General features: G+C 41.9%; 2 protein-coding genes across 4 annotated transcripts in view; one reads left to right on the forward strand and one right to left on the reverse strand.

The window, feature by feature from the left end:
- Positions 1–13,035, forward strand: part of LOC120064228 (raftlin-2-like) — a 38,749-nt gene extending 25,714 nt beyond the window's left edge. The window contains exons 4-8 of the mRNA XM_039014659.1: positions 5,305–5,523; positions 8,891–8,997; positions 9,567–9,670; positions 10,446–10,524; positions 11,447–13,035. Coding sequence (XP_038870587.1) covers positions 5,305–5,523; positions 8,891–8,997; positions 9,567–9,670; positions 10,446–10,524; positions 11,447–11,653 — 716 coding nt within the window. The 3' untranslated portion in view covers positions 11,654–13,035. The remainder of the gene's footprint in view (positions 1–5,304; positions 5,524–8,890; positions 8,998–9,566; positions 9,671–10,445; positions 10,525–11,446) is intronic.
- Positions 13,036–13,343: 308 nt separating this feature from the next.
- Positions 13,344–26,671, reverse strand: LOC120064232 (MOB-like protein phocein). Of its 3 annotated transcripts, XM_039014664.1 has the most exons (8): positions 26,386–26,671; positions 24,155–24,310; positions 16,070–16,132; positions 15,671–15,771; positions 15,447–15,576; positions 15,038–15,117; positions 14,846–14,957; positions 13,344–14,188 (listed from the first exon to the last, which is right to left on the reverse strand). In XM_039014664.1, exons 1-8 carry the CDS (start codon positions 26,386–26,388, stop codon positions 14,057–14,059), a joined length of 777 nt encoding a protein of 258 aa, XP_038870592.1. In that variant the 5' UTR covers positions 26,389–26,671; the 3' UTR covers positions 13,344–14,056. The 3 variants fall into 3 exon arrangements, with proteins under 3 accessions (XP_038870592.1, XP_038870590.1, XP_038870591.1); XM_039014662.1 differs by lacking the exons at positions 24,155–24,310; positions 26,386–26,671 and adding an exon at positions 19,214–19,316; XM_039014663.1 differs by lacking the exons at positions 13,344–14,188; positions 14,846–14,957; positions 15,038–15,117; ... (1 more) ...; positions 15,671–15,771; positions 16,070–16,132 and adding exons at positions 23,326–23,498; positions 23,654–23,743 and having other exon boundaries at positions 26,386–26,646.
- Positions 26,672–26,931: the final 260 nt, after the last annotated feature.

Consider the following 26,931-nt stretch of genomic DNA (forward strand, 5'->3'; position numbering starts at 1 on the left):
TCCCCCTCCCCTCTCTCTCTTCCCCCTCCCTCCCTCTCTTTCTTCCCCCTCCCTCCCTCTCTTTCTTCCCCCTCCCTCTCTCTCTTTCTTCCCCCTCCCTCTCTCTCTTTCTTCCCCCTCCCTCTCTCTCTTTCTTCCCCCTCCCTCTCTCTCTTTCTTCCCCCTCCCTCTCTCTCTTTCTTCCCCCTCCCTCTCTCGCTTTCTTCCCCCTCCCTCCCTCCCTCCCTCTAAATTCAACTTTTCAATTCAATTTCAGGGGCTTTATTGGCATGGGAAACATATTTACATTGCCAAACAAGTGAAATAGATCATAAACAAAAGTGAAATAAACTATACAAAATCTACAGTAATCATTACACTCACAACATTTCCAAGTGAATAAAGACTTTTCAAATGTCATATCTTTATACAGTGTTGTAATGAGGTGCAAATAGAATAAATAAACATAAATATAGGTTGTATTTACAGTGGTGTTTGTTCTTCACTGGTTGACCTTTTCTTGTGGTAACAGGTCACAGATCTTGCTGCTGTGATTGCACACTATGGTATTTCACCCAATATGTGTATATATATATTTGGGAGTTCAGCAAAATTGGATTTGTTTTCAAATTCTTTGTGGGTCAGTGTAATCTGAGGTAAAGATGTCTCTAATATGGTCATACATTTGGCAGGAGGTTAGGAAGTGCAGCTCAGTTTCCACCTCATTTTGTGGACAGTGTGCACATAGCCTGTCTTTTCTTGAGAGCCAGGTCTGCCTACGGCGGCCTTTCTCAATAGCAAGGCTATGCTCACTGAGTCTGAACATAGTCAGATTTTCTTAATTTTGGGTCAGTCACGGTGGTCAGGTATTCTGCCACTGTGTACTCTCTGTTTAGGGCCAAATAGTATTCTAGTTTGCTCAGTTTTTTAAAATAAATTCTTTCCAATGTGTCAAGTAATGATCTTTTTGTTTTCTAATGATTTGGTTGGGTCTAATTGTGTTGCTGTCCTGGGGCTCTGTGGGGTGTGAACAGAGCCCCTGGACCAGCTTGCTTATGGGCTCTTCACCCAGTTAATTTATCTGTAGGTGATGGCTTTGTTATGGAAGGTTTTGGAATCGCTTCCTTTTAGGTGGTTGTCAAATTAAATGGCTCTTTTCTGGATTTGTACACGGAGTGTACACGTTGTACACAGAGGATATTTTAGCAGAATTCTGCATGCAGAGTCTTAATTTGGTGTTTGTCTCATTTTGTGAATTCATGGTTGGTGAGCGGACCCCAGACCTCACAACCATAAAGGGCAATGGGTTCTATAACTGATTCAAGTATTTTTAGCCAGATCCTAAGTTACCTGTGGCGCTGATGTTTAGGCCGAGGTATGTATAGTTTTTTTGTGTGCTCTAGGGCAACGGTGTCTAGATGGAATTTGTATTCATGGTCATGGCAACTGGTCCTTTTTTGGAACACCATTATTTTTGTCTTACTGCGATTTACTGTCAGGGCCTAGGTCTGACATAATCTGTGCAGAAGATCTAGGTGCTGCTGTAGGCCCTCCTTGGTTGGGGACAGACGCACCAGTTCATCAGCAAACAGTAGACATTTGGCTTCAGATTCCAGTAGGGTGAGGCCGGCTGCTGCAGACTTTTCTAGTGCCCTCGCCAATTCGTTGATACAGTTGAAGTCGGAAGTTTACATACACTTAGGTTGGAGTCATTAAAACTCGTTTTTCAACCACTCCACAAATTTCTTGTAAACAAACTATAGTTTTGGCAAGTCAGTTAGGACATCTACTTTGTGCATGACACAAGTAATTTTTCCAACAATTGTTTACAGATGGATTATTTCACTTATAATTCATTGTATCACAATTCCAGTGGGTCAGAAGTTTACATACACTAAATTGACTGTCTTTAAACAGCTTGGAAAATTCCAGAAAATGTGTCATGGCTTTAAAAGCTTCTGATAGGAGTTGCACCTGTGGATGTATTTCAAGGCCTACCTTCAAACTCAGTGCCTCTTTGCTTGACATCATGGGGAAATCAAAAGAAATCAGCCAAGACCTCAGAAAAAAAGATGTAGACCACAAGTCTGGTTCATCCTTGGGAGCAATTTCCAAACGCCTGAAAGTACCACATTCATCTGTACAAACAATAGTACGCAAGTATAAATACCATGGGACCACGCAGCCATCATACTGCTCAGGAAGGAGACGCGTTCTGTCTCCTAGAGATGAACGTACTTTAGTGCGAAAAGTGCAAATCAATCCCAGAACAACAGCAAAGGACCTTGTGAAGATGCTGAAGGAAACGGGTACAAAAGTATCTAAATCCACAGTAAAACAAGTCCCATACTGACATAACCTGAAAGGCCGCTCGGCAAGGAAGAAGCCACTGCTCCAAAACCGCCATTAAAAAAAGCCAGACTACGGTTTGCAATTGCACATGGGGACAAAGATCATACTTTTTGGAGAAATGTCCTCTGGTCTGATGAAACAAAAATAGAACTGTTTGGCCATAATGACCATCGTTATGTTTGGAGGAAAAAGGGGGAGGCTTGCAAGCCAAAGAACACCATCCCAACCGTGAAGCACGGGGGTGGCAGCATCATGTTGTGGGGGTGCTTTGCTGCAGGAGGGACTGGTGCACTTCACAAAATAGATGGCATCAGGAGGCCGGAAAATTGTGGCTATATTGAAGCAACATCTCAAGACATCAGTCAGGAAGTTAAAGGTTGGTCGCAAATGGGTCTTCCAAATGGACAATGACCCCAAGCATACTTCCAAAGTTGTGGCAAAATGGCTTAAGGACAACAAAGTCAAGGTATTAAAGTGGCCATCACAAAGCACTGACTTCAATCCTATAGACCATTTGTGGGCAGAACTGAAAAAGTGTGTGTGTGAGCAAGGAGGCCTACAAACCTGACTAACTTACACCAGCTCTGTCAGGAGGAATGGGCCAAAATTCACCCAACTTATTGTGGGAATCTTGTGGAAGGTTACACAAAACGTTTGACCCAAGTTAAACAATTTAAAGGCAATGCTACCAAATACTAATTGAGTGTATGTAAACTTCTGACCCACTGGGCATGTGATGAGAGAAATAAATAATTCTCTCTACTATTATTCTGACATTTCACATTCTTAAAATAAAGTGGTAATCCTAACTGACCTAAACCAGGGAATATTTACTAGGATTGAATTTTAGGAATTGTGAAAAACTGAGTTTAAATGTATTTGGCTAAGGTGTATGTAAACTTCCGACTTCAACTGTATATATGTTGAAGAGGATGGGGCTTAAGCTGCATCCCTGTCTCACCCCCTGGTCCTGTGGATTTTTTATATATTTTTTAGGTCAATTTTAACCGCACACCGTTGTTTGTGTACATGGATTTCATAATGTTGTATATTTTCAATCAATTTGTATAGTATATAAATTTGTATCAATTTTGTAATTAACAAAGCATGAGAAGACTTCACTTTTGTTTTGGATTGTTTGTTTGTCAATTAGGGTGTGCAGGGTGAATACGTGGTCTGTTGTACGGTCATTTGATAAAAAGCCAATTTGACATTTGCTCAGTACATTGTTTTGGCTGAGGAAATGTACAAGTCTGCTGTTAATGATAATGCAGAGGATTTTCCCAAGGTTGCTCTTGATGCATATCTCACAGTAGTTATTGGGGTCAAATTTGTCTCCACTTTTGTGGATTGGGGTGATCAGTCCCTGGTTGTAAATATTGGGGAAGATGCCAGAGCTGAGGATGATGTTCAAGTATAGCCAATTGGAATTTGTGGTCAGTATATTTTATCATTTAATTTAGGATAACATTGACACCACAGGCCTTTTTGGATTGGAGGGTTTCTATTTTGTCCTATAGTTCATTTAATGTAGTTGGAGAATCCAGTGGGTTCTGATAGTCTTTAATAGTTGATTCTAAGATTTATATTAGATCTTGTATAGGTTTTTGCTGTTTGTTCTTTGTTATAGAGCCAAAAAGATTGGAGAAGTGGTTTATCCATACATCTCTGTTTTGGATAGAACTCTTCGTGTTGTTTGTTTAGATTTTCCCAGAAGTGGTTAGATTCTATGGATTCTTCAATTACATTTAGCTGATTTCTGACGTGCTGTTCTTTTTCCGTGGTGTATTTCTGTGTTTTAGTGATTCACCATAGTGACGGTGTAGGCTCAAGTTTTCTGCGCCTCTGTTTGTGGTTGGATACGTTTCTCAATTTCTTTCTTAGGTTTTTGCATTCTTCATCAAACCATTTGTCATAGTTGTTAATGTTCTTAGGTTGTCTGCTTGAAATTTTTAGATTTGATAGGGAAGCTGAAAGGTCAAATATACTATTTAGGTTTTCTACTGCTAAGTTTACACCTTCACTATTACAGTGAAACCTTTTCTCCAGGAAATTTTCAAGAAGGGGTTGAATTTGTTGCTTAATTGTTTTCCACACTATTTTCCTTCCATCTATAGAATTTCTTAATATTCAGTTCCTTTGGCTTTGATGCCTCATGATTGAACATTGCTCTGTTCAAGTAGTGTGATTTTGCTGTGATCTGATAGAGCATTCAGTCAGTCCACTGACACCCCCAAGAGACTCTGGGTTGAGGTCAGTGATAAAGTAGTCTACAGTACTACTGTCAAAAGATGAGCTATAGGTGTACCCACCATAGTAGTCCCCTCGAAGCCTACCATTGACTATGTACATACCAAACGTCTGACAGAGCTGCAGGAGTTGTGACCCATTTTTGTTGATTATGTTGTTGTGTCTAGGGGGGCATATGAGGGAGGGAATGCTGTCACCTCCAGGCAGGTGTTTGTCCCCCTGTGTGTTAAGTGTCAGGTTCTTGTCCAGCTCTGGCATTTAGGTCGCCACAGACTAGTACATGTCCCTGGGCCTGGAAATGACTGACACCCCCCCCCCCCCCCCCTCCAGGATGGAGAAGCTGTCTTCATTAAAGTTTGGGGATTCTAGTGGGGGGATATGGGTAGCTCACAAGGACATTTTTCTCTGTTGAGATCATTTCCTTTTTAATTTCTAGCCAGATGTAAAACGTTCCTGTGTTGACTAATTTAATAGAGTGGGTTAGGTCTGCTCTTACCTCGTTAGCATACCCCCTGAGTCTCTTCCCTGTTTTACACCTGGTAGTTTGGTGGATGGGACTACCAGCTCTCTGTAACCTAGAGGGCAGCCAGTGGGTCCGTCTCCTTTATACCATGTTTCAGGTAGTATGACAATGTCTGTATTTCCAATTTATTTGATTAAGTCTGGTTCCTGCTCTTTGTTGAGCATCTCTCTCTCCATCCTTACCTCCTCCCCATCTCTCAGACCTGAGGTTGCTGGTGTTTTTCCACTCGTGGGCACCAGGCTGTGCTCTGCTGGACGCTCTGACCTGCCAGTACCACCAGGGGGCACTGTCCATGCGCGTGTCCAGGAAGGGTCAGATGGTCAGCTCACTGGAGGCCGATTGGCTGGAGCTGACTGCAGCCTACTACCGCAAAGGCTGGTCATTGGTGGACTCGTTTGTGTACTGGGACACACCCAAAGGTACTGTCAAATACTAAGATAGAGAGACTTCTAAGGTGAATGTAAGATGCATGTACATCCGTGCCCCCCTCATACACGTGATCTTATTCATTATGATTCACAAGATACAACTAAACTTAGATCAGCAATCGTACTCCGAGAAAACAAGCCTAGGAACTACTGTGTAGTAGTGGCATGTATAACTCTTCTGTAGTGACAGCCACATCAGGCTTAGAAAGCAAAAACAACATGCATGCTGTGACATCTTGCCTAGGAGTTGTAAGGTCTCTAGCAATGATAGGCCAACATCCTATTACAGTTTACTTCTCTGGAAGAGAGGATGGGATTAAAGAGAGATTAAGAACAATTTGTCCTCATCCATCTCTCGTGAATCCACATCTTTCTCAATCATCCTTCTCTCATTCTGCTACTCTATCCATTATTGTCTTTTCAGAAATCTGTTGTGTTTTGTCTCCCCGCTTCCTTCGTCCCACGGATCAGTCACTTCCTGTTTCCCAGTCCCTGCTCCTTCTCTCCCTTGTCCTCTCCCTTCTATCCCTCCTCCTGCTCTATCCTCCTTCTCCCTCTTCATGCTCTCTCCTCCTCACTCCCTCCCCCCTTTCTCCCTTCTCTCTCCCTCCTCCTTTTCTTTCCCCCCCTCCCTCTTCTTCCACTGTGGCTATATTTGGAGCTCTCTTCCCAACCTGGCTTCTTGTTGCACCATAGACTGGCAGCATAAAATCCACATCATTTGTAGACATCTGGGGCCTGAGAATATAGCACACGGGGGTCTCTCGCTCACATACAGCCTACTTCATGTCTTTAACTAGCTCATTGTCATGCCAATGACATACTTTCAGTACTGACTAGAATTCACTTCCTCGCAGAGCATTGTTCACGTTGCAGTTCAACAGCTACTGTTAAATAAAATACCTTAACTAGGCAAGTCAGTTAAGAAAAAATTCTTATTTACAATGACGGCCTATCAAAAGGCAAAAGGCCTCCTGCGGGGACAGGGGCCTGGGATTTAAAAAAATACAATATAAATACAATATAAATATAGGACAAAACACGCATCACAACGAGACAACACAACACTACATAAAGAGAGACCTAAGACAGCATGATAACAACACAACATGGTATAAACATTATTGGGCACAGACAACAGCACAAAGGGCAAGAAGGTAGAGACAACAATACATCACACAAGGTATCTGGTGACGCACGTCTGTCCACCGATTACATTCGTGTAACTCAGATTATGTATGATTTTTATGTTTTCTGGTTGATATGCGTTGTGTGTTGATACACTGAACAAAAATATAAGCACAACAAGTAAAGTGTTGGTCCCATGTTTCATGAGCTGAAATAAAAGATATGACATGTTTCATACACACAAAAAGCTTATTTCGCCCAAATTTGTTTACATCCCTGTTAGTAAGCATTTCTCCTTTGCCAAGATAATCCATCCACCTGACAGGAGTGGCATATCAAGAAGCTGATTAAACAGCATGATCATTACACAGCTGCACCTTGTCCTGGGGACAATAAAAGCCCACTCTAAATTGTGCAGTTTTGTCACACAACACAATGCCACAGATGTCTCAAGTTTTGAGGGTGTGCAATTGGCAGAAATTCCGCTATGCCCTCAGACGAACCATCAAACAAGCAAAGCGTCAATACAGGACTAAGATTGAATCCTACTATACCGGCTCTGAGGCTCGTCGGATGTGGCAGGGCTTACAAACTCTGTAGTCTGTAAAAGGGAAACCCAGCCGCGAGCTGCCTAGTGACACGAGCCTACCAGATGGGCTTAAATGCCTTTTATGTTTGCATCGAGGCAAACAACACTGAAGCATGCATGAGAGCACCAGCTGTTCTGGACGACTGTGTGATCACGCTCTCCGTCGACGATATGAGCAAGACCTTTAAACAGGTCAACATTCAACATAAAGACCCTGGGACTAAACACCTCTCTATGCAACTGGAGCCTGGACTTCCTGATGGGGCTGTTGTGGAGCGGGTCGAGTAGTTCAAGTTCCTTGGTGTCCACGTCACCAACAAACTATCATGGTCCTAACACACTAAGACAGTCGTGAAGAGGGCACGACAATGCCTATTCCCCCCTCAGGAATCTTTTAAGATTTGGCATGGGTCCCCAGATTCTCATTTTTTTTTTATTTTTTTTTTTACAGCTACACTATCGAGAGCATCCTGACCGGTTGCATCACCGCCTGGTATGGCAACTACTCAGCATCTGACCATAAGGCGCTACAGAAGGCAGTGCTTCCTGCCATCCATGACCTCTATACTAGGCGTGTCAGAGAAAGGCCCAAAAAATTGTTAGACTGCAGCCACCCAAGTCATAGACTGTTCTCTCTGCTAACAGCTTCTACCCCTAAGCCATAAGACTGCTGAACAATTAATCAAATGGCTACTTGGTAACGGTACCCCCAGTATATAGCCTTGGTATTGTTATTTTGTGTTACTTTTCATTTTATTTTTTACTTTAGTTTATTTAGTAAATATTTTTAACTGCCTTGTTGGTTAAGGGCGTGTAAGTAAGCATTTCACGGTTGTTGTATTCGGCGCATGTGACATAACAATTTTATTTGATTTTAATGTACGAATGTCCACCATAGCTGTTGCCAGAAAATGTAATGTTAATTTCTCTAACATAAGCCGCCTCCAATGTCGTTTTAGAGAATTTGGCAGTACGTCCAACCGGCTTCACATCCCCAGACTACTTGTATGGCGTCGTGTAGGTGAGCGGTTTGCTGATGTCAACATTGTGAACAGAGTGCCCCATGGTGGGGTTATGGTATGGGCAGGCATAAGCTACGGACAACAAACAAAATTGCATTATATTGGTGGTAATTTTAATGATACCGTGATGAGATCCTGTCGAGCCATTCATCCGGCGTCATCACCTCATGTTTCAGCATAATGCAAAGCCCCATATCGCAAGGATCTGTAAACAATTCCTGGAAGCTGAAAATGACACAGTTCTTCCATGGCCTGCATTCTAACTAGACATGTTACTCTTTGAGCATATTTGGAATGCTCTGGATTGATGTGTACGACACAATCAACAGCCTGATCAACTATGTGAAAGAGATGTTGCGCTGCATGAGGCAAATGGTAGTCACACCAAATACTGACTGGTTTTCTGATCCACACCCCTACAATTATTTTGTTTAAGGTATCTGTGAGCAACAGATGTATATCTGTATTCCCAGTCATGTGAAATCCATAGATTAGGGCCTAATTTATTTATTTAAACTGACTGATTTCCTTACATGAACTGTAACTCTTGGAAGTTGTTACATGTTGCGTTTATATTTTTGTTCAGTATAGTTTACTGTGTGTGTGTGCGTGTTGTCAGGTGAGCCCGTGCCCAGGTCACTAGAGGGGCTGTTTGTCTATGAGGAGAGAAGCACTGCCCCTCCTGCCAATGATACTATCGTAGTGGAGCAGTGGACCGTCATCGAGGTCAGAGAGCCGTGTGTGTGTGCATGCGTGGGTCAGTCAGTGAGGACAGGTGAATGTGTTGCAGTAGATATTCCCTAGGGAAGATCCTGTAGGGAGAGATAGGTTAGCATTACGTGTGTGTGTGTGTGTGGGGGGAGAGATTAGCACCGTGTGTGTGTGGGGGGAGAGATTAGCACCGTGTGTGTGTGGGGGGAGAGATTAGCATTATGTGTGTGTGGTGGGGGAGATTAGCATTATGACTGTGTGGTGGGGAGATTAGCATTATGTGTGTGTGGGGGGGATTAGCATTGTGTGTGTGTGTGGTGGGGGAGATTAGCATTATGACTGTGTGGTGGGGGAGATTAGCATTGTGTGGTGGGGGAGATTAGCATTGTGTCTGTGTTGGGGGAGATTAGAATTATGTCTGTTTGTGTGGGGGGAGATTAGCATCGGGTGTGTGTGTGGGGGGGGGGGGGGGTGGAGATTGTGTGTCAACAACCCTAATGGTAACACAAGAAGATGGATAAACAAGTGTAGAAAACATTCAACAATTACCTCTATCCAGTGTGTGACATTGTTGTGCTGTGTAGGGTTCTGATGTGAAGACAGATTACGGGCCACTCCTTCACACACTGGCTGAGTTCGGCTGGCTGCTCACCTGTGTCCTGCCCACACATATCATCCGCTATGACAGGTAACACACATAATTGATGGACATTTTGATATTAATGTTGTTGGACCAGTCTTGGCTCAAGTCTCTGTACTCAAGTGATGAACCTGACATTGCACTTCAATGTTTTGTGTGTTGCCTGATGGCAGTGGTGGAAAAAGTACCCAATTTTCATTCTTGAGTAAAAGTGAAGATACCTTAATAGAAAATGACTCAAGTAAAAGTCACCAAGTAAAATACAACTTGAGTAAAAGTCTAAAAGTGTTTGGTTTGAAATATACTTAAGTATCAAAAGTAGGTGTAAATCATTTCAAATTCCTTATATTAAGCAAACCAGACGGCATCATTTTCTTGTTTATTTGAATTTAGGGATAGCCAGAGGCACACTCCAACACTCAGACACCATTTACAAACGAAGCATGTGTTTAGTGAGTCCTTCAGATCAGAGGCAGTAGGGATGACCAGGGATGTTCTCTTGATAAGTGTGTGAATTTGATAATTTTCCTGTCCTGCTAAGCATTCAAAATGTAACGAGTACATTTGGGTGTCAAGGAAATTGTATGGAGTAAAAAGTATATAATTTTCTTTAGGAATGTAGTGAAGTAAAAGTTGTCAAATATACATAGTAAAGTACAGATACCCCCAAAATCTACTTAAGTAGTACTTTTAAATATTTTCACTTAATTTACACCACTGCCTGATGGTCCAGAACAAACTCGTCCATTTTGTAGCCCGGGTCATCATGCCTTATTTGACTGTTTTCCTTCATAAACTTTTGTAATGTTGTGTGTTTGTCTAGTGATGGTAACCTGGCAACCAAGCATGTGGTGTTCCTACAGAGACCAATCAAGACCTCTTCAATACCACAGAGCAACCATGTGAGGGCTTGGTTTCAGTTAGCAGCTTTCCTGTTGTAGTGTTTTGTTCTATGTGACTACTGCCCCCCTGTGGATTTTTTTATATGATAAAGGGAAGTGGAAAATGAAAGCAAAGTGAGATGTATCATACAAATCAATGAATTGTATTAATAAGAATCTGACCCTTTTTATTCAATTTTCGCCTAAAATAACATACCCAAATCTAACTACCTGTAGCTCAGGACCTGAAGCAAGGATATGCATATTATTGATACCATTTGAAAGGAGAAACGTGAAATTAATCTAGGAGAATAACACATTAGATCTGGTAAAGGATAAAGAAAAAAACTACTTTTTTGTCATCTTTGAAATGCAAGCCCAGGCACAATATAGATTTCCCACTAGATGGCAGCAGTGTATGTGCAAAGTTATACACTGATCCAAAGAACCATTGCATTTCTGTTCAAAATGTTGTATCAAGACTTCCCACATGTGCCTAATTGGTTTATTAATAACTATAAGTTAATAACTGTGCACTCTCCTCAAATAATAGCATGGTATTCATTCACTAATAGCTACTGCACATTGGACAGTGCAGTTAGATTAGTTTATGTCCTGGTAAATGTTCTTGTTACTTACTTCATGCTAATCACATTAGCGCACTTTAGCTCAACCGTCCCGAGGGTGGGAAACCGATCTGTAGAGATCCTTAAGAGGTTTTAAATTGCTACACTATAATGCCTGAATTTAACCTTACACTCAACTTCGAAATGTCTAATTCTGAAGTGAGACAGAGCTAGTTGCTGTTACACACATCTGTGCTGCATTAGATTTGCATGTTGCTTTTACGAGATATTTGAATGACCTATGATTTATTTGCACAATGTTTAGCGTTACTGCATAGAGAAGTTCCTCTTATCCTACCCTCTCTGTCCTCTCCAAGGCTGGGTCCATTCAGAGCGACGTGTCCACTCACTCTGTGAGTCAAGGTGTGGGCAGCCCCCTAACACCCCCCAATATGGAGTTGTCCACCACCGCTGGGGGTATCGGGGGGTTCCCTGTCTTCGGAGGGGGGTACCCCAGCACCCTGTCCCACCTAGAGGGGGGCTTCGAGCACGATGACGGGGCGGCAGAGGTGACCTGCATGTGACCCCTGAAATGGACACACACATATATACACCCCCCATCTATCCCTCTAATCGCTTCCCTAACCAAGAAGACTAGAAAAGCAAAACTTGGCACTTTTTTAAAATTATTATGTGGCCATATTTACAATTTTGAGATGGTGTTATTTCCATTTTTATACATTTTGTTGGGAAAAGCAAGCTGTAGAGACACTTTTGTTCGTGCACTTATTAGTCCAGATTCACACATCACATCTCATCGTTCACACAGCACCTTGTCATATGATGAGAAAGAACACACACACACATTCACACAACTGTGACCAGCAGAAAGCATAGGACATCTCCACAGTGACTGGGGGAACCAGGAAGAAGCTTCCATGCAGACACACACAGACCACTGGCTTGAACTCTGACCAACTACACACCTGGTTGTTGGAACGTGACCCCATGTTTTGGGACCCCCTCCCCCAAACACCTCCGTTCAATACAACTTTATTTATCTCCTCATCCTCTGACGTGTAACATCTAACCTACTCCGGCTCAAGGTGACACGGGCCAAACGCACAGCTACATTGGGTTGAATACATTGTAGTGCAGCTGACTAGGTATTCCCTTTCCTGCCACCAGCTCCTCCCCCGTTGTCTCAAACACACCCAGCTGGATGGAAATGTACCAGGCGGATAAATACACACTCGCTGTTTGTTGGTGCTACTGTCCAGGGCCTTGCAGCGTTCAGTAATATTATTCAAACAGACCTCTTTCTGGGATAGTTGTAAAACTAGGGGTGTTTGAGTTCAGGCCCGGAGAAGATTATTTGTACAGTAATTGCATGGGTGAGTTTTATTTATTTCCATATACCGGACTGCCAAGCCACAGGGTTGCCTGGGTAACATACTGAACCTTCTCTAGATATGTACATCAGGGCTATAAATGTATTGTCTGATTGGTGCTTAAATCTATTGTTCACTGATCTGTTCAGGATGTCATCATTAGTGTGCATTTTCATTCATTGGCATAAGATCAATACCTATTCTATTCCTGCACCTATTGTCATTTAGAAATAGCTGGTAGTTATTTTATAGCCACATGGTACTGGTTATCAGGCCTCAATTGTTTTCATTCTGCCCAGTGATGATTCCTTTCCTCAGTTCTTCAGACAAAAGCCCTATTGTGTTACTAAGGGAGGTGACATTTGTTTAATAATACTATTAAAGTGAAACAAAGCGTTTGTTGTGCAAGAGAACACCACGATGCTGTAGATGTTAAATAGTATTACTAGAGGTGGACATTTGTAGTTATACAATACAGGTTTATGAGCCCCCTTGTTTTGGGGATGGTGAAACAAATCAGTATTATTTACCTGTTGCAGTGTTTTCATGTGAGAATTTGTAATATTTTGCTTCCTTTTGTCATCAGTGTTTATTATATTAAACAGCTATTCCTCTGTCTGCTTTAGAAATACACATGCCCATGATTTCCTCACATTTACTGACCAATTATTTACTTTTAAAGCACTAGGCTAAATAGGAGAGGCTATGGACAAGTTAATTATTGACAGTTCCAGCGGTGGCCTCACATCTGCCTTCTTCATCCAGGTGTTGAGAGGTGTAAACCTCAAATGTTCCCATGACTTTTACAAGCTGTATTTAAAAAATTAAGTCATAACAGATGGGGCCAAATTATACATAAAGGGATTTTTGGGGGGTCAACAACGGGGTAATAGTCTTATTTTTATTAAGACAAATGTCGACAGTAACAAAATGTAATTATTTCAAGGAAAATAAAAAGTGGGGCGGATAGACAAGACTCCTCCCACAAAATAACTTAATGAGGAGGGAGGTGTGTAATCAGAGCAACACAAGCATAGAGAGCTTCTGAACCACAAATGGACCCCTAGCCTCTCTAAACCCCTGTAAACTAGAGAAGATTGGATACAGAGAAGCATTATGAGCATAGCTTCATCTTACCTGGAAATGTCTGCATATTCTTCCACCTATCCAAGCCTCAGATCTACAGGAGTGGCAAGGAGTCCATTTGGAATTCAATGAGAGAGAACAAAAGCAAAGCACCAGCAAACACATGATAGTGGGGGGGGGAGACATCAGGGGTTATATACAGGGAGCCCATAAGGGTGTGCCTTTGTCATCAACACATTATGGTTAAATGTAGGTTTTGTAAATCTAGCTGCTCAAAAGGTTAAAGCAACATTCCCCACAGAGTAGTGAGACTGGCTAGTGTGTAGCTGCATCAGACCTGGGTTCAAATACTATCTGAAATCTCTTCAAATACTTTGTTTGCTTTAGCCTGCCTGGAGTACCAGGTGGGTGGGGTTTGCCTTGTGGGACTCTCATTGGTTTCATTGCAACAGGCAAGCTCAATCAAGCAGTATTTGAATACTAGTATTTGAACTCACGTCTGCTCTCCTCTCAGGCCTCGCTCTCCCCGGCTGAGGTGTTCTGGACCTCCTCTTCCAGGATAGGAACAATCAGGTTGTCCTTGGACATCAGGTTGTACTTCATCACGAAGCGCGTGAACCGATGGCACAGAAAGGTCTCGTTCTACAGGGAAGGAAAGAGGATGAGAGTTGGGCCCTGTCCAGAAACAGCCTCTACCCCTAAACAAGAGGATGAGTTGATGTGATCTGAGGTCTGATGCACTAGTTTAGAGGCTGACTGACCATTTACTATAAAGCCATACTGTCACAGCCGTGATTTGTCATGAAGTAAATCATGTCTGGAAAGCAGCTAATCAGCATCCAGAATCAGAACTAACTGTAGTATGTAGAGCCATAGCTTTGGTCTGCTTGGAGTCATCACATGGGTGAACTCCACAGGGCATGAGTTCAGTAGACCATGAAGTGGCCATTCTGGACATGCACAGGTACCAGACTCTATTCAGCTTTAGTAGACAGTATCAGTCCTGTGTTTCCCTAATGTCTAAGTCTGTAGTGCCACCTGTTGGCTTAACATGGGACTACTACAAGATGGAATATGTTCATAGCTGGTTGGCCACATACGGAGAATAAAGGAGTTGGTAATCACTCATTTCCTGCTCAATCGGTTGCACATGTGGTATGGATAAGTGCATTATATGTTCTAATTCAAACAAGTAATGAATGTCCCAATGAAGCTTTACTGTCATTTTCAATTGGTATGAGGAGCCCAAATCCTAGTTCACTGCCAAGTCTATTTGGGTAGTGTGAACCTTCAACTTACCTCATACTTGTCAAATATCTGGCGATGGTGGAAGTAAGCATGGGAGAATATCCTATAGATCCGGCGACACACAGAACCCAGCTTGGCCACTGAGGACTCCTTGATGCTCACACTGGGTAGGGGAGATTGAAAGCATATGAGTGGGGAACCAAAGCACTCCTTTACATAGTGTGTGTGTGTGTGAGTGCTCACCGGCTGGGGAAATACTTGTTGCTGTTGAGAAGGCAGGCAGCTCCGTCCAGCGTGTGCCTGGTGTAGTCAATGGCAGGGCACTGTGGACCCAAGCACAGGCAATGTACATGCATCCTAAATACAGAATAGTGCATTGCAGGCTGAGCTAAACATTTTTATCCTGAGTGAATTGAATTAAATCAAATGTATTTTATAAAGCTCTTTTTACATCAGCAGTTGTCCTAAAGTGCCTATACAGATACGGAGCCTAAAACCCCAAAGAGCAATGCAGATGCAGGAGCACAGTGGGTAGGAAAAACTCCATAGAAAGACTCTAGGAAGAAACCTAGAGAGGAACCAGGCTCTGAGGGGTGGAGATTATAAGAGTACATGGACAATCGTTCTTCATTCTGATTTTAGTAACACTCACCTCTTTGGGGGTCTTGTGTGCAGCACACAGGAATATCCACTGTTCTGTGGCTGTCATCTGGGTGCAGGTGTCTGGGTGGCACTCGCTCTGCAGTTTCACAGCGAGTCCATTCAGCTCCAGACAAAATTGCCTGTATCAGATGGGAGAAAGGTAGACACACACTGAGTCAACACACCCACACGGAGTAAGATTTTTGATCTCAGTGTGTCGTGCAGCTACTGTACCTGAGGTGCTCGTACTTCCACACCCCTTCGTCCTGTCCCTCTGGTGGCTCCAGGATCTTATCGATACCGGAGCAGTCTGACCGGATGTTCTGCTGAATGTACTGAACAAGGGAAGAGCCTAGGTTAGTGATCAAAACATCTTGCCATCATCCTCCTAGCTAGCTAAAAGAAATAGGTTCTGACATGGGTGACAATGATCACAATAGTCAACCATTAATAGATAAACCTACGAAGCATCTTATAGGGAAGCAGGCAGCCATCTTAAAATAAGGCACACCATGTCAGCGTCAGGCTTGGCACTTGACAGCTACGAACAGCATTCTGCAATTATGACACTTAGGGCTAATTTGAAGCTCAAAATGGACTCCAGTCATGCCCCACTAGCTAACTCAACCACACCTGTTGTACAGCCAGTGTGCTGTCCATCTCTTCAAAGGATTCATCTGGCCAGTTGTAGAAATCCTGCAGTGAGAGAGGGAGCGATAATCATATTCAGTGCATGTGTGGCTATGGCTCAAAGGGCAAAATAGTGTCACCTCTCAGCCTTTCATATTTCATCTAACTAGACAGATGGTCTCTTCACAGTTCCCAAGTCCAGAACAGACTCTGGGAAATGCAGACTACATAGAGCGATAACTACATGGAACTCTTCCACATCAAGTAACTCAAGCGTGCAGTAAAATCAGATGAAAAAAAAAAACATAAAACACCTCACAACGCAGACTGTGAAGAGACACACACACTACACACACTCTAATAATCATTTTATATCAGTGGAGGCTCATCAGTGGAGGGAATTCCATTTTTTGGGGGTGAAACATTTTTTGATAAAACGATGCTAAATAGTTTGCAAGAAAGGCATTTCACTGTACTTGTGCATGTGACATTAAAACGTATATATTCACGTCACCAAATAATTTATTAAAGCACTGTTTTGCTATGAAGGTCTACAGTATCCTCAACAGCACTCTGTAGGTTAGCACCATGGTGTAGCTGGTGCTACATCTCAGAGTAGTAAGCAGAATCAACACAAGCCATACGTCTCTAGGCCATTAGACGGGCACTCTGAAGCCATTAATCAATAGGTCATTAGGTTAAGGGAAGACTTATGTGTCTGGGTCATAAGGCTAAGGGAAACCAATAATCAATAGGTCATTAGGATAAGGGAAGCCATTACCCAGTTCCGTGAGGTTCATTAGATGTGCATTAGGAGCATAGGTGTGTATTACTAAAAGCACCATTAGACATGCACCTACATTAGGAGTATGCGTGTCTGTTCCTTTTTGTATCATTGCTATGGTTACACCACCAATAGAATCTATTCCCTAAGGTCTGTGCCAACAAGAAAATGGAAACCAAACTGAAATAAGTTCAAGGCAAAAAGATAATGGTGGCTAAATGCCCAAGGAGATGAATCATTAACATTAAGAGGAGTGACTGTGTGTGTAACGTAAGGAAGAAAACTGTATAAAAAAAAGTGTGTGCCAAGGCTGGAAAGGCAGTTGCTTCATGAACCAGTTCGGCTTTTGTTACTATGTAATGGAGGACAGCTAGTTTCTGTCCTCCTCTGGGTACATTTACTTCAATACAAAACCTAGGATGCTCATGGTTCTCACCCCCTTCCGGAGGACGTCCTCCAACCTATCAGAGCTCTTGCAGCATGAACTGACATGTTGTCCACTCAATCAAAGGATCTGAGAATGAATCTAGTACTGAAAACATAAGCTAGTTAGCTAGCACTGCAGTGCATAAAATGTTGTGACTAGTTGTGAGAAGTTTTGAAACAAATGAATTCCTTCAAAAAATGAAGGAGAAGCAAGAGAGCTAGGTATGTTTCTTGTTGTCTTTTTTTCCCACTTTTCTTAGCTAGTTTAGCCTACTCAAACAGAGAGGGATGCTATGGTTATCCAAAACTGGAACTCTAAGTCAAGGTAAGCTTTTGGTTTATGAATTGACACCAGGGCCTGCCGGTGTAACTGCTAAACTGCCTGCTGACTGTACACTGTACTGCACGATTGTAGCGGATTTACTAACGTGTTAGTTGTAGTAGTTTTGTTAACTATGATATTAGCTAATATGGTGCCAACGATGTAGGCTGTGTGTAGCAGTTAGCGATTATGATATGAAGGTTTGGAAAGGTTTTTTCGCCTGGTCACACAGCTGATATGTTGTGCACCGAAGTCCACAAGCGAAGGGAAAATGCGAGGGGAAGAGAGCATGTAGATGCGAGAAGGAAATCAACTAGAAAAGTAATTATGCTGTTTGTATGTGGCTGCTATGAATGTTAACTGTGTTCGTGTGTGTTCAGGGGTGTATTTATTCTGCTGATTCTGTTGAAAAACATTTCTTAAAACGGAAGCAAACAGAACTGGGATAAATATACCTGAATTTGTCCAATAGAATCTCTCTTTTACACTAATGACTACACCCTAGATCAGCTAGATGCAGGCAAGAGTGTGCAAGGCGGTATTAAATGTGTCACGCAAGGCCGTATTAAATGTGTCACTGTCACCTTGATTACTCAAATATTCTCTTGACCTTTGCACCTGTTGTAAACTTTCATTCGCAGTCTAGATTGTAGAAACCTGATGATGGGTATAGGGAAAATTCAACTATAATGTGTAGTAACCTAGCTAAAACTATCAATGTTACATTGAGCTGGGTGAATGGAATATGAATGACAGTCATCCAATATGTTGTAATATAAATAAGGCCATGCTCATAAAAATAAAAAAAATCCTCCCTAATCTTTAACGACCACCACTGTTGTATATTTGCATAATAAAGTAATAATGTATCGCATGATATATTGTTTTATTTATGATGTAGGCTGTTGCGTTTGTTGTGATGTAGCTAATTGTTTTAATCCTGTTTGGACCCCAGGAAGAGTAGTAGTGAGGATCCTAATAAATAAACAATATACAGTATTTAGCTAGCTACATTAGTTACTGGTAAACTAGCTAACTACATTGGCGACACGTATAAGTATAATTACACAAATAATTACCGTTACTTGGCTTGATAGCTAGTTGATGGAAAATAATATAACGTTAGCCAGCTAGCTAAAGTACAGTAGCTGAAGACTGCAGCTCATGAACAGTAAACGTTAGCGATGTCAAAATAGCTCGCTAACAGTTACAAACGGTAGCTAGATACTGTAACTAGCTAATATGTCAACAACTCCAGCTGTTAGCTAACTTAGATATCTAGCTAACTTAAACTAGGTTAGCTACTAGTTCGCTAGCTATCAACAGTAAAGTGGTTTTCAGATGGTGTTCATATTTCATTGTTTTAAAGTCTAACTACCTAGCAAGTCTCAAATTCTCTGTGGTTGTTTTTAGGTAGCCTAGTTAACGTTAGCTAACGCTACCCAGTTGCAAGCCCGACTCTTCCTATTTTCCGGAAAGACAACTCCGAGCTAACCGTACAGAGAAACGACTCAAAACCCAAAATCTGAATGGAATTCACTGTTCCTTCAAGACCACCGTGGTCAGCGTTGGTCTCTTTACCATAGCAATCGTATTTCGATTTGTGGAAACATACCTTCGCCTTGGTTCCAGGCCGATTCCTCCTCAGAACTGCAGTACCCTCCGCCATGACCATCTCGACAGAATGCCCGGATGCAAATGATGCACACATTTACTGACTTGTGTGTGACCGATTCACTGTACCAGGAGCGCGGACAGGGAGTTGCAAGGCTACCAAGCAGTGGACATTCCTCAAGCGGTGGAAGAAGTACCCAATTATCATGCTTGAGTAAAAGTAAAGATACCTTTAATAGAAAATGACTAAAGTAAAAGTGAAATTCACCCGTTAAAATACAACTTGAGTAAAAGTCTAAACGTATTTGGTTTTAAAAGTAAAAGAGTGGGGAAACAGAAGTCATTGTCTGTTCTTTTGAGTTGAGTTTTTGCCAGACAAAGTGAAGCTAGGATATATAAGTTATCCTGTACGAGCGTATGTGCCGAATACATTACGATGTTACAGATGCCAATCTTATGGGCATGTGGCAGCAGTGTATAGGAGGGAGGGTCCAAGGTGTGAGAAGTGTGCAGAAGGGCATGAAGCAAAGGAATGTGTAGTATTGGGGAAAGTAGTGGAATGTGTTAATTGTAGGGGTGCCCATGGGGCTGGGGATCAGACATGTCCCATGCGAGAGGCAGGTTAGAGTAGAGCAGAAGTTGTCATATGCTGAGCCAGTGAAGAAAGTAGAGGAAGATGGGTTAAGGGGGAGGAGTGGTGAGAGTAGTAGAGTTATACCAGTACATAGGGATAGGCCAAAAAGTGATATAACGTTCAACAAGATTGGATTTTTAGCATTTATAGCAATGGTTATCAACTGTACTGCAGGGATGGAACGGAAGTCGCAGAAAATTGAGGTTGTGGTGGCAGCTGCAGAGAGGTATTTGGGTGTGCAGACATCAGAAGAGTTACAGGGTGTGTTAAGTGGTGATGTCCCATCCTTTCAGGATGATGACATGAGGTAGGAATAAATACATGTAATTAGTGGAGTGGGGTGGTGTTAACTTTATTTTATATAATTTTTTTAATTAGTGAGTAGTGTTAGATGGTAGGGTATTTATTATTATGTTTTATCTATCAAGCAAAGTGTAAGGGAGTTGTACTCCAGTCTAGTAGGTGGCGGTAATGCAACAAATTGGATGCCAACTGTCCTAAACCTCATAGAAGGGGCACACTCCAAAGCTAAGACACCATTTACAAATGAAGCATGTGTTTAGTGAGTCCACCAGATCAGAGGGATGACCAGGGATGTTCTCTTGATAAGTGCATGAATTTGAATATTTTCATGTTAAGCATTCAAAATGTAACGACTACTTTTGGGTGTCAGTGAAAATATATTGAGTAAAAAGTATATTCTTTTCTTTAGGAATGTAAAAGTAAAAGTTGGCCAAAATACAAATCGTAAAGCACAGATACCTCAAATCTTAAGTAGTACATGACAGTATTACAGTATAGTAAGTAGTACTGTAGTATTACAGTACAGTAAGTAGTACTTCACAGTATTTTTACTTAAGTACTTTACACCACTACATTCCTCCAGAGATATATATATCACTGACACGTGGCATATTTGCTTGATTGCATACACACATGTATGTTTGTCTCATGGTATTTGAAGCAGGGATGGGCAACTTTGATGGGGTGGGGTCCACAAAATAATCTGACCTCATCATGGGGAGTCAGAGCTTGCCCTAGCCTTTTGGGGGCCCTAAGTATACATATAGACAATTATTTATTTTTAAACCTGGCATGTCAGTTAAGTACAAATTCCTATTTACAATGACCGCCTACCGGGGAACAGTGGGTTAACTGCCTTGTTCAGAGGCTACATATTTTTACCTTGTCAGCTTGGGGATTTCATCCAGCAACCTTTTGGTTACTGGCCCAACGCTCTTACCACTGCCGCCACTAACTCACTCACACACTTTTTCCCACATTTTGTTACGTCACAGCCTTAATCTACAATGGATTAAATATGTTTTACTCAATCTACACACAATACCCCATAATGACAAAGCAAAATCAGGGTTTGAAATATTTTTACATTTATTAAAAATAAAAAACTGAAATTCCTTATTTACAGAAGTATTCAGACCCTTTGCTATGAGACTCAAAATTGAGCTCAGGTCCATCCTGTTTCCATTGATCATCCCTGATATGTTTTTACAACTTGATTGGAGTCCACCTGTGGTAAATCCAATTGATTGGACATGATTTGGAAAGCCACACACCTGTCTATATAAAATGTCCCACAGTTGACAGTGCATTTCTGGGCAAAAACCAAGCCATGAGGTCGAAGGAATTGTCCGTAGAGCTCCGAGACAGGATTTTGTCGAGGCACAGATCTGGGGAAGGGTACCAAAAAAGTTCTGCACCATTGAAGGTACCCAATAACACAGTGACCTCCATCATTCTTAAATGGCAGAAGTTAGGAACCATCAAATCTAATTTTATTTGTCACATGTGCTGAATACAACAGGTACAATACATGCGCCGAATAAAATACAACTCACCTTACAGTGAAATGCTTACTTACGAGCCCATAACAATGCAGTTAAAAAATTCCCTAAAAAACTAAGATAAGAATTACCGAGCAGTTGCCATACCAGGCAGTGATGCAACCCCTCAGGATGCTCTCGATGGTGCAGCTGTAGAACCTTTTGAGGATCTGAGGACCCATGCCAAATCTTTTGTCTCCTGAGGGGGAATAGGTTTTGCCGTTCCCTCTTCACGACTGTCTTGGTGTGCTTGGACCATGTTAGTTTGTTGGTGATGTGGACGCCAAGGAACTTGAAGCTCTCAAACTGCTCCACTACAGCCCCGTCGATTAGAATGGGAGCGTGCCAACTCTTCGTAGAGCTGTCCGCCCAGCCAAACTGAGCAATCAGGGGAGAAGGGCCTTGGTCAGGGAAGTGACCAAGAACCCGATGGTCACTCTGACAGAGCTCCTTTGTGGAGTTGGGAGAAACTTCCAGAAGGACAACCATCTCTGCAGCACTCCACCAAACAGGACTTCATGGTAGTGGCCAGATAGAAGCCACTTCTCAGTAAAAGGCACAAGACAGCCCGCTTGGAGTTTGCCATAAGGTATCTAAAGGACTCGGACCATGAGAAACAATGTTCTCTGGTCTGATGAAATCAAGATTGAATGCCAAGCGTCACGCCTGGAGGAAAGCTGGCACCATCCCTACGGTGAAGCATGGTGGTGGCAACATGCTGTGGGGATGTTTTTCCAGAGGCAGGGACTGGGAGATTAGTCAGGATCGAGGGAAAGATGAACAGAGCAAAGTACAGAGATCCTTGATGAAAACCTGCTCCAAAGCACTCAGGACCTCAGACTGGGGCAAAGGTTCACCTCCAAACAGGACAAGGACCCTAAGCATACATCCAAAAACACCACACGAGTGGCTTTGGAACAAGTCTCTGCATGTCCTTGAGTGGCCCAGCCAGAGCCCGGACTTGAATCAGATTGAACATCTCTGGAGACCTGAAAATAGCTGTGCAGCAACGTTCCCCATCCAACCTGACAGAGCTTGAGAGGAATGGGAAAAACTCCAAATACAAGTGTAAAACGCTGTAATCACTGCCAAAGGTGCTTCAAGAAAGTACTGAGTAAAGGGTCTGAATACTTGTGAATGTAAGTTTTATAAATTTGATGACATTTCTAAAAACCTGAATTGACTTTGTCATTGTGGGGTATTGTGTGTAGATTGAAAAAAAAATGGATTAGGAAAAAACAATGTAATCAATTTCAGAATAAGGCTGTAACGTAACAATGTGGAAAAAGTCCAGGGGTCTTAATACTTTCCGAAGCTGCTGTATATAGAATATTTATCTGCAGTAATATAAAAGTACAGTTGCCCATCCCTGATTTGAAAGAAATCTTTAATTTCATGATACAAGTGTATTGCAGGACTGGAAGGACTTTTCCATTTACCAAAACCAGTTGCTAATCAACTGGTACTTCAACAAAATCTTATGAAGATCTGATTTTTGTGGAAAGTTCATATGCATATTCAACTTGTTATATCTGTCAAACTCACTCCTCAGCCTGAAGAGTCCCCACTTGCACATATAAAATCCTCTCTTCATAGAATATCTGCTTGGCAGGAATATGAAAGAGGCAAAACATCTAGATTCAATAGTTAACTTTATTATTGTAACAAAACATGATCAGAATTATTTACAATTGAATAACATAACAAAAACGAGGCAACCTATATTAGGATGAATGGAGGTTTTACAGCAAAAAGGACTATTCTACATATTTGCCAAGGATGTCAGCATCACGGAACAGGAAGTATTCCTGAAAGACAAATGTAGAAATTGAATAGACAATTAGAAGAATCAATTGCTTTTACTGTGGTCATAAATATTTATATTCTAATGAACATGTAGATTACTCCCACAACTAATCATTGTATAAGTATGATATTTTATAGATAACATTTTTAGACATACCTTGTCTTCCAGGTTAACTTTAGTTCCTCCGTACTCTGGCAGAAGGACCTTCTCTCCAATTTTGACACTCATGGGTGTCAGATATCCTTTCTGAATGAGATCAGTAGACAACACATTTAGACACAACCATAGAGAATGATAGAAGCCTCTAGTGACCAAAAGCCATTTTTGCATGGACAGCACCATTTTAAAGTAGTCAACTGTGTGGGGTTTCCTATGAATAGTAGCCCCAATGGCACTGCCCATGCTGTCAGATGCTATAATGGCACAGATACAAATATGCGTCCTCCATCTATCTTTATGGCCACAAGCCAGAGCAGCAAGCTCTCACATCAAAATATTACTATATTGTATCAATGTGGTCCCTGAAGATAAACACTTCTGATCTCCTGGCATTGAAATCTGATCAACTGCACACCAGACAGACAAGCCAGTTAGTTCGACAGCACAGCCATAAGCTATTGTTTAGCCGGAGAGAGTGAAACAGGAGCAGTAAGTTACCTGGTTGGTGGAGCCTGGTCCCACTGCCACCACTGTGGCCTGCAGCACCTTGCCCTGGGCCTTCTCTGGCAGCATAATGCCCCCCTTCGACATAGTCTCTGCAGCCAGACGCTCCACCAGCACCCGGTCAAACATGGGAAGGAATTTCCTGAAAGCCTATAAGATGAAGGGGAAGTATTTAATTTGACAGAGACAATGTACAAACAAAACATTGTAATCTAACTTTTAAAAAAACAAAAAAAAACATTGCAACTGATTTTAGCTAAATAGCACATCAGAGTTGAAGAGTTTTGGACTCTTCTACAGTGAGTGCTTGGCATTCAATGGTCATACCCTCAAATAGCCACTAGGTAGAGTCTGAGATCCATTGTGTGAACTGGTAAAGACTTGAGTAACAAAAGCAGGAGGGGCCCCCCACTGTGGCCCCTTAAATAGCCAAAAGGAGATGTGTTGTAGCCATCTGTCACTGAAATTATAGACATTTTGGTGGAATATGTACATTTAAACCTTTGGCGTCTTCCCAGAGTTCTTGGTTTGGTAAGTTTGGTCAAGTTACCAACTAGGTATTCATAAACCTACTTACTACAGGTTAGTGGTATTCTCCTATACAGACCTCTGAAACGGCAACAGGAAATCAGAGCGTTCATTACATTAGAATGGGGGAGGAATATCCATAGGGATGGACCTTGATAACTAGCAGTGTCCATGCAATTTGCCAAGTAGAGCCTGCCAAAGGAAACAAAGAAACCCTTTGTATTCACTAATGAAAGGCATAAAGAAAGCAATTGTTTGATATCTATTGTAGGACGATCTTCAAGCTTAAACTAAGACTACTGAAAGTAGAGTGTGGGTTCTTTCTGTGGCCAGCACATTGCAAGGTGCCAAAACGGAGAAGATTTGCAACACCAGCTGCCAGTCTGCTAGCAAATTTATCTTTGACCTTGAGTGAAGGGCATCTCTGAAACAGGGGAGACAGAGGAGGTGGAGGATGAACAGTGGTTTTCAAGGATGTTGACTCTTTAGGGGGGCCAGTGGAGGATGATGCACTGTCAATGTTTACCATGATCTCAGTGAAGGACAGAACCCTGACCCACAGATAATCTTCTAGACTAATCATGGCGGGAATGTTAGAGTAAATTCCAGAACAAGTCAGCAAGACACCCCCCCCCCCGCATGGCGACCAAGGCTTTGTGGGGTCTAGATAGTGGTCTCAAGGACCCAGACCTCCAGAGAAAACATTCAAGGTCTGTTCTTCAGTAACTGATTTGTCTGATACTTCAGATCCCTCAGTTTATCATATGTAAGATAATGGGCAGTATTCCAATGTGGAATTGTGTTGCATACTAAAGTTAAGTTATTGTAGTATATAGGCTAGTCTGAAATGTTTAAACATGCAGCAAGTGTGGGAAAGTAATAATCAAATGAAAATGGTCAGTGCTATCCTGAACTTCCCTACCTTAAACCCTACCTAACCTCCCAAGGACCCTGGATAGCACGGACCAAAACGGACCAAATTAAAATGCTCTGACGCAATTGCACATGGGATCACGACTTCTGAAGCAACGTAAACCAGTGGTTGATAAGGAGCCGGTATTTCATTTTGTCGTTCTGCAAGGACACGACAATGAAACAGAAAAAAACAGAATCGGTCAATTAATGAAATGTAAAATGAGATAAACATTTTTTTAATTTTTTTTTTAACAGATGGCTAACGTTATGTGCACAAAGGATCATCCACACAGCATGCGGCCTCAGATTAGTTTAGGCAAAATATGGTTCACGTCACGTGTCATCACTTCATTCATTCGAAGTACAACGCTAGCAATACCAACTTCAGATGTATATTTTCACCAATAACCAACGATTGGAGATTGAATGTTTCAAGTGGTGTCTGTTAACTGTTAACGATCTGCTTTTGCGCAATCATGCATGGCAGCTCGCTTGACATTGTCTTAAGTACTTTGCGCAGTGTGAACCTGCCAAACTCATCTCATCCTGTATTCTTGCAGTGGTGCTAGCAAGCTCGATTATTTGTGCGAACACTGAAAATGGCATCATGACCTTGTCTGAGAGAAAACAAAGCATAATTAGCAAGCTAGCTGGTTTGCTAACGTTATGAAACTCGTTATGCTAGCTAGCTAGCTAGCTAGCAAGTCTGTCTGTGGCAGAACGTTAAGTATCCTTAATTATATCTTAGCTATGTGACATTGTTTTGAGAAAGAATGCCTTACCATCTTTAAGTGATAGTCGTTGAAACCTCGTGATGTTGAGCCCCGATTTCTTCTTGAGTGTGGATCTAACAAGCTGAAACTCCACGTGAGGAAATGTCGAGAACTAGGACGCGCATGCGTGTCTTCAAATGTCCTTACTTTACGGTTCCTGGACAGTTTAAGTTCCAGAATATTCCATAACCTCTACAAAACGCAAAAAAGCACGTCATAACACGTACACACATAAAAGGAACACACTTGTACAGGGGGGACTCGTCAGGACAGTTATGATGAAATTATAACTAATGCTTCATGAGTTTTTATGTGATTGCAATTCGCAGCAATGTTGCACAATGTGCCAACTTTGACCCCTCTTTTTTTCTCCAATAGCACATTCTGGAATCTGGGTGCCCAGGAACGTGCATTACAGTGTCAAGCTCATATTTTTACACGGTAAACTCACCAAATAAAGTAATTTACCTTATGCATGTATACAGACAGCCCATTAATTTGAAATACAATACATATGATTCAAAATTTCACTCAATTTCAGCAAATATAATTTAT

Source organism: Salvelinus namaycush, chromosome 19 (assembly GCF_016432855.1).
Source record: "Salvelinus namaycush isolate Seneca chromosome 19, SaNama_1.0, whole genome shotgun sequence".
Taxonomy (NCBI): Eukaryota; Metazoa; Chordata; class Actinopteri; order Salmoniformes; family Salmonidae; genus Salvelinus; species Salvelinus namaycush.